General features: G+C 39.6%; 1 protein-coding gene across 1 annotated transcript in view; it reads right to left on the bottom strand.

The window, feature by feature from the left end:
• RC3H2 (ring finger and CCCH-type domains 2) overlaps positions 1 to 12,651 on the bottom strand; it is a 58,838-nt gene that overhangs the window by 6,420 nt on the left and 39,767 nt on the right. Inside the window, exons 11-20 of the mRNA XM_011931418.1 lie at positions 7,378 to 7,592; positions 6,131 to 6,564; positions 5,394 to 5,564; positions 2,911 to 3,057; positions 2,357 to 2,570; positions 1,700 to 1,784; positions 1,360 to 1,441; positions 1,127 to 1,261; positions 464 to 577; positions 216 to 364 (exon numbers count right to left, since the gene is read on the bottom strand). Of these exons, the coding sequence (XP_011786808.1) occupies positions 216 to 364; positions 464 to 577; positions 1,127 to 1,261; positions 1,360 to 1,441; positions 1,700 to 1,784; positions 2,357 to 2,570; positions 2,911 to 3,057; positions 5,394 to 5,564; positions 6,131 to 6,564; positions 7,378 to 7,592 (1,746 nt within the window). The remainder of the gene's footprint in view (positions 1 to 215; positions 365 to 463; positions 578 to 1,126; positions 1,262 to 1,359; positions 1,442 to 1,699; positions 1,785 to 2,356; positions 2,571 to 2,910; positions 3,058 to 5,393; positions 5,565 to 6,130; positions 6,565 to 7,377; positions 7,593 to 12,651) is intronic.

Here is a 12,651-nt window from a genome sequence, read left to right as displayed (position 1 = left end):
ACTTTATCTCAACAAAAAGCAAAGTTTCAGGCTACCAAAATGGACTGCTTTGTTAGTTCAATTTTACTTTTCCTCCCCTCAAAATCCAGACTGACCAAATCATTGCCCACAAAAGGTCTTCCCCTTACAGCATCAAGTCAAAAATGAATTTAACATTGTTTTCTCTTTATTATGTCCTATGCCCACTGTTGATGAATTTTCTGTCTAACACTCACAGAATCACATGGTCTTCACCTAAACTCTGTTTCTTCTGCTTTGGTGGCTCCTTTTGGTGCTGCTGCACTGGATGCCCATTTTCCACTGCCGTTCCATTTAGCAACTGATCATTTTGAGAACTGATACCAAGCTGTATGTCCAGGATCTCCTAAGAAAATAAAATGTGAATCCTTCAGTATCGAAGTATTTTATACTTTTAAATTTTCAATCGAACAAAGCCTCTCAATTATCTAATTGTAGCACTTACTTCAATTGGTTCACTTTGTCCATCAGGTTCATCAGTATCAAGTGCTGAAAGCTCTAACTCGATATCCCTATCAGGTTTAGTATCTGTTGCATCTTCTGTATAATCACTCTGTAACTAAGAAAAATACTGATTTTATACCTGTAGAACCTGGGGCTTCCCTTTTAAATTAAAATAAAAAATCCCAATAATCAGCCAGATACGGTGGCTCACACCTGTAATCCTAGCACTTTGGGAAGGTGAGGCGAGCAGATCACTTGAGGTCAGGAGTTCAAGACCAGCAACATGGTGAAACCCTGTCTCTACTAAAAATAGAAAAATTAGCTGGGCATGGTGGTGGGTGCCTGTAATCCCAGCTACTCGGGAGGCAGGAGAATCACTTGAACCTGAGAGCCAGAGGCTACAGTCAACTGAGATTGTGCCACTACACTCCAGGCAATAGTACAAGATTCCATCTCCAAAAAAAAAAAAATTCCAATGATCTAGTTAAAGAATTATTTAAGAAATCTAGGACTACAATTTCATTTCTATTATGAGTTTTAAAAGCAATCGATCATCCATCAGAGATATAGGCACACCAAAATACACTCAGTAATGGTATAACCAAGATGCAGCAGCAGAAAACAAATACATTAAGCATGAAGCCGAAAGATTCAGTTTCTTTACCTCTCCATTTCTTAGTTCAATTTCCTTGCTTAAAAGGTTTAAGGTAAGGTGACGGCCTTCATCCAGGGAATTCCACTTCTGTTGCATGGCCAAAGCATTGGCCTCTCTCTGAAGAAGTAATGAGTTGCTCTTGGCCTATATGAGGAGGAAAGAAAAGTAAAATCAGCTTCCAACCATAGCTTTCAACTGGCATTCTATTTTTTAAAAATTCATGGCTAAGTTACAGAGCCTACCTGTTGAAGTTCAAGGCTCAAAAGGTCCCCAGTACTGGAATGCTTTCTATGACCAGATAAATCAGTAACAATGAATCTGTCCCTTTAAAGAGAAATATGTTTACTGTAATAAAAGTTAAGTCAATGAAGCAACAAAAGCAGTAATAACCATATGTTTTATGTGACAGATCAACCCTGAAAACTTCAGTCATTCCAAATTTAAATGCAAATATTTTTCAGAAATTTGTTACCTAACTCAGACAAGCAAAGCACATTTCATGAACTGGGGGTAGGATGTGTACTCTTAAGATACATACAAGTCTGAGAATGGAGAATCCTATAGAATTAAGAAAAACGTTACCTTTCAATATAGTGTGCTGATGATGTGGCCTCGTTGCCATATGAACTCCACCTTGAATCAACAGCATTGACATAAGGGACATAATCTACAGACATGTAGAATGAAACAATGGTCAAAAAAGTGACAAATTAGTGTACTGATATGAATGTATACTTCTCAAAATAGATCTGTACTTTATCCCACTAGCCATATGATGCTGGTTAAACCACCTAATTCTGAGTTTCCCATGGTTGTTAAATGGAGGGAAATGTTTTCCATCTCACAAGCTGGGGATTAAAAAGCATAGTGCTTAGGACAGGCACAGTGGCTGACACCTGTAATTTCAGCACTTTGGGAGGCTGAGGCAGGTGGATCACATGAGGCCAGGAGTTCCAGACCAGCCTGGCCAACATGGTGAAACTAAAATACAAAATACTCTCTACTAAAAATACAAAAATTAGCCAGGCGTGGTGGTGCACGTCTGTAATCCCAACTACTTTAGAGTTGAGGCAGGAGAATCACTTGAACCCAGGACACAGGTTGCAGTGAGCCGAGATCGCACCACTGCACTCCAGTCTGGGCAACAGAGTGAGACTCTGTCTCAATTAAAAAAAAAAAAAAAAAAAAGCAGCATAGTGCTTAGAACATATCAGGCTAGGTATTATCTAAATGGATTACCTGACACACTGATGGGCTTAGTCGCACTTCCTTGGGAAGCAGTGGCCTGGACAGGATCTGTGGTATGGTAACCTGTACGGGAAGATCTGGAAATTGCACCCCATTTTGAGATGATGGGTCCATCACTAAAGGGAATTATTGGATCTTCTTCTTTTGTCCTTCTCTGAGTTTCAAATAAATGTACTCTTCTCTTAACATCGCCACTGTCCAGGTCCTGTGTAAACCAAAGAAAATCAATAAAAAGACTGTTGGGTATTATTACTTCAGCTAGTAAATATACGCTATCAAAAGACATGTAACTAGGTTTTTTGGTTAATTTAAAACTAGCTCTAGACTCAATGATAATCCAACAAACTACCATTAAACCACCAATGTTCAAATAATCTAAACATTAAATACAATTTATTTCAGACTTACCTAAATATAACCCTGCTGCTACTAATGAGTTATAAGGCAACAATATGAACGAATGAATAGAAAACATTCATTCTACAACGTGAGTGAACATGCATCATCTCTCACCTCCAACCCCTGCAACCCCAGCAAAATCATACCATTAACACAGCATTTGAATTAGCAATTACATCTTTGGGCTCTGAATCAATGGCATTTATACAGGAGCCTATGGTGCCACAAGACCAGGGAGAATAATGGGAAAGATGATCTTCTTCAAATTTTGTACCACTCACACTCTCTGAGAACTGGTTAAAAAAAAATAAATAAATAAAGCCAATTAGTAAGAAGCTTAAATTTATAAGCTTATAACTAATATAAAGGAACTATTATAGAATTCAGAGGACTTCATAGCAAACAATTACACTCTTTTCAATAACTAATATAAAAAACTGTAATAAGCAACAAATGGTATTTTTACAATAGAAAATGGCATGCTTTCCCTTTTCACTTTGTCCTTTAAGTGCTCATATGGAACATTTGACTAATACTATCAAAACCAATTAACAAACATTTATAGTATGCTACTAACATGGTATGAGGTGCTCCAAGAAAAAAAAAGTAAGAGAAAACAAATACATAGATACACATAGAGGTCACAGTCCATATCCTAAAGAAGTTTATAATTTTCTTTTTTCTTTTGAGACAGGGTCTCATTCCTACCGCCTAGGCTAACGTGCAGTGGGGTGATCCCAGCTCACTGCAACCTCGACTTCCCAGGCTCAAGTGATTTTCCCAGCTCAGCTTCCCAAGTAGCTGGGACTATAAGGCATGCGTCACTATGCCCAGACAATTTTTTGTATTTTTAATAGAGATGAAGTTTTGCCATATTGCCTAGGCTGGTATCAAACTCCTGGGCTCAAGCAATCCACCCACCTCGATCTTCCAAAGTGCTGGGATTATAGGCATGAGCCACTACACCAAGCTGAGTTTATAATTTTCTTGAGAAAAAGAATGACATGTGCAAATAAGGGAATATAACTGATAAATTATGCAGTATCCAATAACAAAAGGAATTCAGAGAAGGCTCTGGAGTTAAAGGGGAAATGAATAAATTTTAAAGGGACTGTGAATAAGGAATACTTATAGGACCAGAACACTAAAGTTATAAGAATCATTAAATCTAGTTTACTAATTTTTCAGATAAAAAAACTCAAGGCCAAAAAAGTTAAATAACTTTTCTCAAGTCAAACTCAGCAGATCTGGGTCTCAGGGAAATACTCACTTCCTGAAGCATACATTGTATACCAAAAAAGAAAACAGAAGTGGCATCTAGCAAGCAAGTGGCAACTCTGTCACTCTGTTGTCAACATATTTACCTGCTTTGAAGAAGTCTAAGTTTGACAAGACCAATTTGGATCTAGTTTAAAATTTCAATGCTTTATTGAAATATTTATGGGTTAAAAAATACAATGCCTAGGATTACCTCAGAACAATTCAGTGGGAAGAGGGGGTACAAATAAGACAATACTGACTGAGTTGATAACTATGGAACCTGGGTGTTGGGTACATGGAGTTTATCATATTATTCTCTCTATACTTGTATATGTTTGAAATTTTTTATAATGAAAATATTTTTAAAATTTTAATATCAGAACTTCTAGGGGTGGGGAATAAACCAGAAAAAACTTAAAAAAGAAATTAATGGTTTACTCTAAATATAACAGTACTGGGCCGGGCGCGGTGGCTCAAGCCTGTAATCCCAGCACTTTGGGAGGCCGAGACGGGCGGATCACGAGGTCAGGAGATCGAGACCATCCTGGCTAACACGGTGAAACCCCGTCTCTACTAAAAATACAAAAACTAGCCGGGCGAGGTGGTGGGCGCCTGTAGTCCCAGCTACTCGGGAGGCTGAGGCAGGAGAATGGTGTAAACCCGGGAGGCGGAGCTTGCAGTGAGCTGAGATCAGGCCACTGCACTCCAGTCCGGTCCAGAGCGAGACTCCGCCTCAAAAAAAAAAAAAAATATAGCAGTACTGAAAACACCAGATTAAATTAAAATCATCCTGGTACAACAACTTATCTTGTAATGCCAAGAACAATAATTAACAGTGATGTAAAGAGCATAAATAATACTGTAGGTATTTCTGCATCTCTTATGAAGTAGTGAAGAAATATCTCAGACAGCACAAGATTCAAACCCCAGCTATTTACAGCTGAAAGATCTTGGCAAATTACTTCTGTAAGTAAGATTCCTACCCTGTAAAATATAGAAAATACCTGCCCCCTAAGGTTTTTGTGAGAATTAAATAAAATAGCTTTATGCAAATGCTTAGTACAGTGTTGGCATGAGTAGGTGCTCAATAAATGATAGATATAAATCACACTATTAATAAAAAACCATAAAATAATTACACTACTGGAAAGATTTTGAATTCCTGGTAAAGGACTATGCCTTAACAGTCTTCAGAGTCTCATAACACCTAGCCGTCGTGCATATATATTCAGTGTTTATTGAACTAAACTCAACTGCACACCAAACCACTGCAAAATATCCAACATAGCTATTCCTGGCTTGAATGCGTAATTTGAAGTCCGCTGTTTGACCTATCCCTGCAACATTAAGTAATTAAAACCTTTCTTACATCCGCACGGAAGTCTACACTGAATAGAGGAGAAGGTGGTGTTGGTGACTGTGTTGCCACAGGAAGAGTTGAAGAGACAAGAGGTGCTTTCTGAGTGTGGTACTGTGCCCACTGATCTGGCTTTCTTCTTATCTGCTCCTCGCAACTGGTCTTCAAATGACCACAAGGTTCCTAATGGGGGATAAAAGAAACAATCTTAATCATCTAGGGAGTGGTGAATAAGTTTAACTGTGTGAAAATGATGTAAACAGTTTATGATATTGTTGGGATAAAAAAATACAGCAGGGAAAGTCACCCTAGTCTATTCTCCATACACTTAAAAAAAGGTTAGTATTTATTCAACTGATGTTAAAAGCAGAATCTGAGCATTCACTTTTCTTGTTTAGGAAAGTCATTTGTATGTATGTGGTGATACTGAAAAAAGGCCCTAACCTTGTATTTTTAAGATTTTTCTACTTTCCCAACAATTACCTATCCGAACACAACATTTATTGAGCATTAACATGTATGAGGCCCAGTTCTAAGAGGTTTGATTTTCTGATTTAATTCTCACAACAGCCTTATGAGGTAGGTACTACTATTATTTCCATCAAACGAATGAAAGAACTGAGGCATAGTGAGGTCAAGTAACTTAAGTCACACAATTATTAAGTGGAGAAGCCAGGATATATACCTGGGTGGTTTGACTCCAGACACCGGGCTCTTAATGACTACATTATGGTACCATCTTCACTTACCCTTGGTAAAGGCACAGTTGTCCTTGGCTCACTTGGTGGCTGACAAGCCACCGAATAATATCCATCTAATGAGTTATATCTTTCCCGCAAAGATGTCTGATAGACAGATGAGTGCATCACATCCATTGGAGGTAAAGAATTGCTTCTAATAATGTCATCTCGTTGGTACATAGGTGGGCGCCAGATGCGCCTGCTGTCATACACAGGAGCATACATTCCAGAAGGTACTGGAGGAACTGGTCCATACGGCTGCGGAGGAGGAGGTTGGTAAGGAGAAGAATTCATTCGATCTCGAGGGGAAAATGTACTGTAATGATCGGCATATGGCATGGAAGCAGGTGGGAGGGAGGACTCTGGAACATTATTGGACCTCACAAAGCGAGGAACACAGGGAGCCACACCAGCTGGTACCGTTGGAGGTGGTGGATAGTATCCTTGAAAATTGGAAAGAGGAATATTTAATGTAATCTTAGTACAATCCAACATTTTATAATGGCTTAAATCTAAGACAGCCCTTAATGCAGGAAAATATAATATGCTTTGAACCTTACCTTACCCTGCTTTATAAAGCTTTATACCTGGCTTTTTCTTTTATTTTTTAGTAGAGACAGGGTCTTGCTATGATGCAAGCCCAGGCTGGTCTCAAACTCCTGGGCTCAAGCGATTCTCCTGGGCCTCCCAAAGTGCTGGGATTACAGGTGTGAGCTACCACACCTGACCAGAAGCTACATATTTTCAAGATACCACTATATGAAAATCATTAACGTTCAATACTTTGCTAAAGTGCTCCTTAAAACACATGACAGAACTATTAACAGATGGCTGGTAAATATCCTTCCAGGGCATCTATTGCCACTGGTTTTGGATTAAATAGTTACATCATTGATTTTTATTAACCTTTTTGGGAGCAGACGTTAAAGACCTCTTTCAAAATCTATGTGAGTTGTTCACTCTCTTTCCAAAATTGTACATAAGCATACATAAATAAAACATTTTTTTACATCATTTCAGGGGACTTACAGAAAATCCCCTAAAGTTCATTCCTGACCCTATATTTGATTTGTAGGAATAACAACCTTAAAGCTGTTAGTATTTAGAAGCACAGATCTTTGGGGAAGGAAAATAACTTATGAGTCATATGGTCAAAAGGATTAATTTTTTAAATGTAGACATTCTAGAACTATTCACTCATTTATCTAAGGGAAACAATGTTTCTTTTTTTCTTAGAATCGTCTAAAATTACTCACCTGTCTGTGGGTACTGTGGGACTTCAAAGGGTATCTGAGTCCTTGGATCTTGAAAATACTGAATGTTTTCAGAATGCGGAGGATATACTGGTACTCTAGTTAGAAATGGGCTGGATTTTTGAGGCACAGAATTCAGCTCTGTTCCAACATTAGAGGGCCCAGCTGAGGTAGCTGCTACATTACTTACAGGAGTCTTGGGTGGAGAACCAATTTTACTGGAGAGAAAATTTAACAAAGGGCAAAGGATAAATAACTGTCTATGACTGTCCTCCTTAGTAGAAATTTTTAATAAAATTATATTCTGAAACCACTAATAGAAAACACTTCAGATATTGCCACATTGACAAATAAGGCAATGAATTTCACTGCCACCTTACACAGCTAATTTACATAATCATGGTAACAGATGTCATATTCCTGTGTAGGCCACAGGGAATAAAAACGATTCCCAGATATTAACGTGACTCATTAGTCACTATTTACTCATTTTTTTTTTGAGACAGGGTGTCACTCTGTCACCCAGGCTGGAGTGCACTGGCACAATCACAATGACAGTTTACTGCAGCCTTGACCTCCTAGGCTTAAGCAATCCTCCCACCTCAGCCTCCCAAGCAGATGGGACTACAAGTGCATGCCACCACACTTGGCTAAGTTTTAATTTTTTTGTAGAGATGGGGTCTAGATTTGTTGTTCAGGAGGGTCTCAAACTTCTAGGCTCAGGCAATTCTCCCACCTCGGCCTCACAAAGTGCTGGGATTACAGGCATGAGCCACCATGCCCGGCCATTACTCATTCTTTAAGCAAACACTTTTCTCTACTTAAGGTTAAAAAAAAGAAAATTCTGTTCAACAAGTTCTCAACCAAAATAATATAGTCCATTAGTAGAACTTTTTGGGACAAAGAAAACAGACATGGTAAGAGAGGGTTATTTTCTATGAGGAGTTAAATTAGCTGAACTATGAACTCCTTGAGGAAAGGCCACTTTTGTTTATTTTGATAACTCCTATATCCCCAGCACCTAAAACAGTTCCTGGAACAGAGTAGGCACTTGGTAAATATTTGTCAGACAAATAAAACAGTTCCTGGCATGCAGTAGGTACTCAGTAAACACCTGCTGGGTGAATGAAATGGTAACTCATTAAATTGAGGCAAAACACACCAACCTTTTATTATTATTATTTTTAACACAAAAGAATTTTCTTGGTTGAGTCACTAAGTAATCAGCTCGAAAGGATGTTATGGCTTTCTTAACTCCTTTTAAGAAGTCAAATTTTGGACGGGCACGGTGGCTCACGCCTGTAATTCCAGCACTCTGGGAGGCCGAGGCGGGCGGATCAACTGAGGTTGGGAATTCGCGAGCAGCCTGACCAACATGGAGACACCCCGTCTCTAATAAAAATACTAAACTAGCCTAGTGTGGTGGTGCATGCCTGTAATCCCAGCTACTTGGGAGGCTGAGGCAGGAGAATCGCTTGAACCCAGGAGGTGGAGGTTGTGGTGAGCCGAAATCACGCCATTGCACCCCAGCCCAGGCAATGAGCGTGAAACTTCGTCTCAAAAAAAAAAAAAGTCAAATTTTGACAGAGCTTTAGATATGTGATGACTGCAGAACACGATCGTGTTAATTATGCAGCAACTCAATACACTGCATCTCAACCAGATTAGAGGGTTTTTTCTCAAATTAGAACAATCATTTTAAAGGTAGGGTACAGGCCAGGTGCGGTGGCTCACGCCTGTAATCCCAGCACTTTGGGAGGCCGAGACGGGCGCATTACGAGGTCAGGAGATGGAGACCATCCTGGCTAACACGGTGAAACCCCATCTCTACTAAAAATACATAAAAAAAAATTAGCCGGGCGTGGTGGCGGGTGCCTGTAGTCCCAGCTACACGGGAGGCTAAGGCAGGAGAATGGTGTGAACCTGGGAAGCGGAGCTTGCAGTGAGTGGAGATCACGCCACTGCACTCCAGCCTGGGCGACAGAGCAAGACTTCGTCTCAAAAAAAAAAAAAAAAAAAAAGCAGTAGGGTATAAAGAAAAAGGTACATGGGCTGCCTTTAAGTTTATCACAGATTAGTCTAGGAGACATTTACTTCTATGTGTAACTGTGTATTAAAATGTAAAAAATAACTAAGCAACTGTGGGTAATAATAGAAGGTACAAATGTAAGGGTTTAGAGTATAAAGATATTTTAGGGCTGTGCTTATTCTTTACATAAGTAAAATAGAGACAAGGAAAATGATTAGGATTTCCTTGAAACAATAATAACATTTATCAAGTGGTTATTTCAGTCTATTCCAGGCACTATGCTTTACATAGATTATCTGGTCTCTCCATGTCAAAATGTTATATACCTAAAATTTGGATTAGTACTTTGAAATGATAAACTCATAGACTTTTGTTGATAAACAAAACGGCAACAAGATCCATGACAAGGTCAACATTTATCGCCTCATGAAATCATGCAAGCTATCTCAAAAACTGGAACGTATGGGAAAAGCTAATCTTCAGTTACATCCTAGTGAGAATTAGATCACTACCCTAGATGACTTTCAGGATTCTAGGCTCTCCACCATGGCAGCTTCTCTCATATCTTATTGATTTTGCCTGTGCTGCCTTCTCTATTCACAAGGCCCTTTCTTCCTTGCTATCCATACTTTTGGAAATAGCTCAGGTATCATCACTTCACCTCTAAGAAGCCATCCACAATACCTCTCATAGAATTATTATTTTTCGGCCAGGCGCGGTGGCTCAAGCCTGTAATCCCAGCACTTTGGGAGACCGAGACGGGCGGATCACGAGGTCAGGAGATCGAGACCATCCTGGCTAACACGATGAAACCCCGTCTCTACTAAAAAAATACAAAAAACTAGCCGGGCGAGGTGGCAGGCGCCTGTAGTCCCAGCTACTCGGGAGGCTGAGGCAGGAGAATGGCGTAAACCCGGGAGGCGGAGCCTTGCAGTGAGCTGAGATCTGGCCACTGCACTCCAGCCTGGGCGACAGAGAGAGACTCCGTCTCAACAACAACAACAAAAAAAAACTCTGAAATGACTTCCTATTGCAACCAGAATAAAATCCAAATTGTTTGCCATGGCCAAAATTGCTTATTTACATGTTTACTATTCCTCTTTTTCCATTAGAAACATCTTGAATAGTACCTAGTATATAATAATCTTTTATAACTTTTTGTGTTTTTTGAGACAAAGTCTCACTCTGTCATCCAGGTTGGAGTGCAGTGGTGCAACCTCAGCTCACTGCAACCTCTACCTCCCAGGTTCACACGATTCTCGTGCCTCAGCCTTCCCAGTAGCTGGGATTACAGGCGTGCACCACCATGCCTGGCTAATTTTTGTACTTTTAGTAGAGACAGGGTTTCCCCCATGCTGGCCAGGCTGGTCTCAAACTTCTGACCTCAAGTGATCCACCAGCCTTGGCCTCCCGAAGTGCTGGGATTACAGGCATGAGCCACCACTCCTGGTCACTATTTGTTGAGTTGGTTGATCCCTCGCTTTTGACACTCGTCAGAATGTAGTAATTCTTAGGATCATAACCCCAACATTCTAGTTCTAAAACATATCCACATATTTACATAATATTTATTCTACATATTTTATGTTTACATATAATAAATACATATTCTAAAAAGGGATTATTGGGCATGCACATTTTGTTTCATTAGAGGGGTGTATAACAGAGAAAGAAAGTATAGATAAAATTAATGTATTTAAGTTGAACAAACATTTGCTGAGTTTCTGGTGTTATGTGAACCAAGACAAACAGCCTATCCTCGAAAAGCTCAGACTGGGGTAGCAACATGTATTTTTTAAACTGAAAGGACAGTCACATCACCTACTTCTCTAATCCTTTGTATTATCCCTGTTTGTTTAAACAGCAATAGAGTGTGTGAAGCTGGCTGGAAATAAGAACTGTATATTATTTGCTCCTCCACATAAAGATACTAAGTTTATGTATCAGGTATTTTCTAGATGCAGGAAATATAAAGATGAATAACCTTTGCCAGGCGCCATGGCTCATGCCTGTAATCCTAGCACTTTGGGAGGCTGAGGTGGGCAGATTGTTTGAGCTCAGGAGTTCGAGACCAGCCTGGGCAATATGGTGAATCCCCATCTCTACAAAAAATACAAAAAAAATTTAGCCAGACATGGTGGCCTGTGTCTGTGGTCCTAGCTACTCGAGAGGTTGAGGTGGGAGGATCACCTGAGCCCAAGATGCAGGGGTTGCAGTGAGCTGAGATCTGGCCACTGCACTCCAGCCCAGGCAACAGAGCGAGACTCCGTCTCAAAAAAAAAAAAAAAAAAAAAAGAATTATTATTTTTCCTGTGTTCCAATAACAACTGGAACAACTGTGTTCCAAAAAAAATTTAGATTTATTTTTTGAAAGTCTTTACCAGCTGGGTGCAATGGCTCATCATGCCTCTAATCCCAGCCTTTTGGGAGGCCAAGGCGGGCGGATTACTTGCGGTCATGAGTTCTAGACCAGTCTGGCCAACATGGCAAAACCGGTCTCTACTAAAAATACAAAAATTAGCCGGGCATGGTGGCGGGTGCCTGTAATTCCAGCTACTTGGGATGCTGAGGCAGAAGAATCGCTTGAAGCTGGCAGGTGGAGGTTGCAGTGAGCCAAGATTGCACCACTGCACTCCACCTGGGTGACAGAACGACTCCATCTCAAAAAAAAAAAAAAAAAGCTTTTACCCTAGTCTATTTTGTTAAAAAACTGAGATATAGTTCATTCTTTTAGGATGTTCAATTCAGTAATTTTTAGTATATTCACAAGGTTGTCCAATTATCACCACTATCTAATTCTGAAACATTTTCATCATCCCCAAGAGAAACCTATACACATTAACATTCACTCCCCATTCCTGTCCCAGCCCTAAACCCCTAGAAACCATTAATCTACTTCCTATCTCTATGAATTTGTCTATTCTGGACATTTAACATAAATGGAGCCATATAAATATGTGATCTTTTGTATCCGGCTTCTTTCATTTAGCACAATGTTTTAAAGGTTTATCCATATCGTAGCACATAATAGTACTTCATTCCTTTTTTATGGCCGAATAATATTCCATTGTATGGATAGAAAACAGTTTTACAACATGACCTTGCCAAAACTCTTCAAAAGCTTATTTCCTAAACATGTATACATAAGGTCTCCATAATCTGGCGCCAACCTATATAATCTTATTTTATACCAGTCCCTAACATAAGCCTTCAGATCTAAAAGGCTGGTCTCCTCAATATTCCATATA

Source organism: Colobus angolensis, unplaced genomic scaffold, assembly GCF_000951035.1.
Source record: "Colobus angolensis palliatus isolate OR3802 unplaced genomic scaffold, Cang.pa_1.0 Scaffold9, whole genome shotgun sequence".
Taxonomy (NCBI): Eukaryota; Metazoa; Chordata; class Mammalia; order Primates; family Cercopithecidae; genus Colobus; species Colobus angolensis.
The sequence above is the reverse complement of the archived record's forward strand: the minus strand, read 5'-3'. Positions and strand labels throughout refer to the sequence as shown.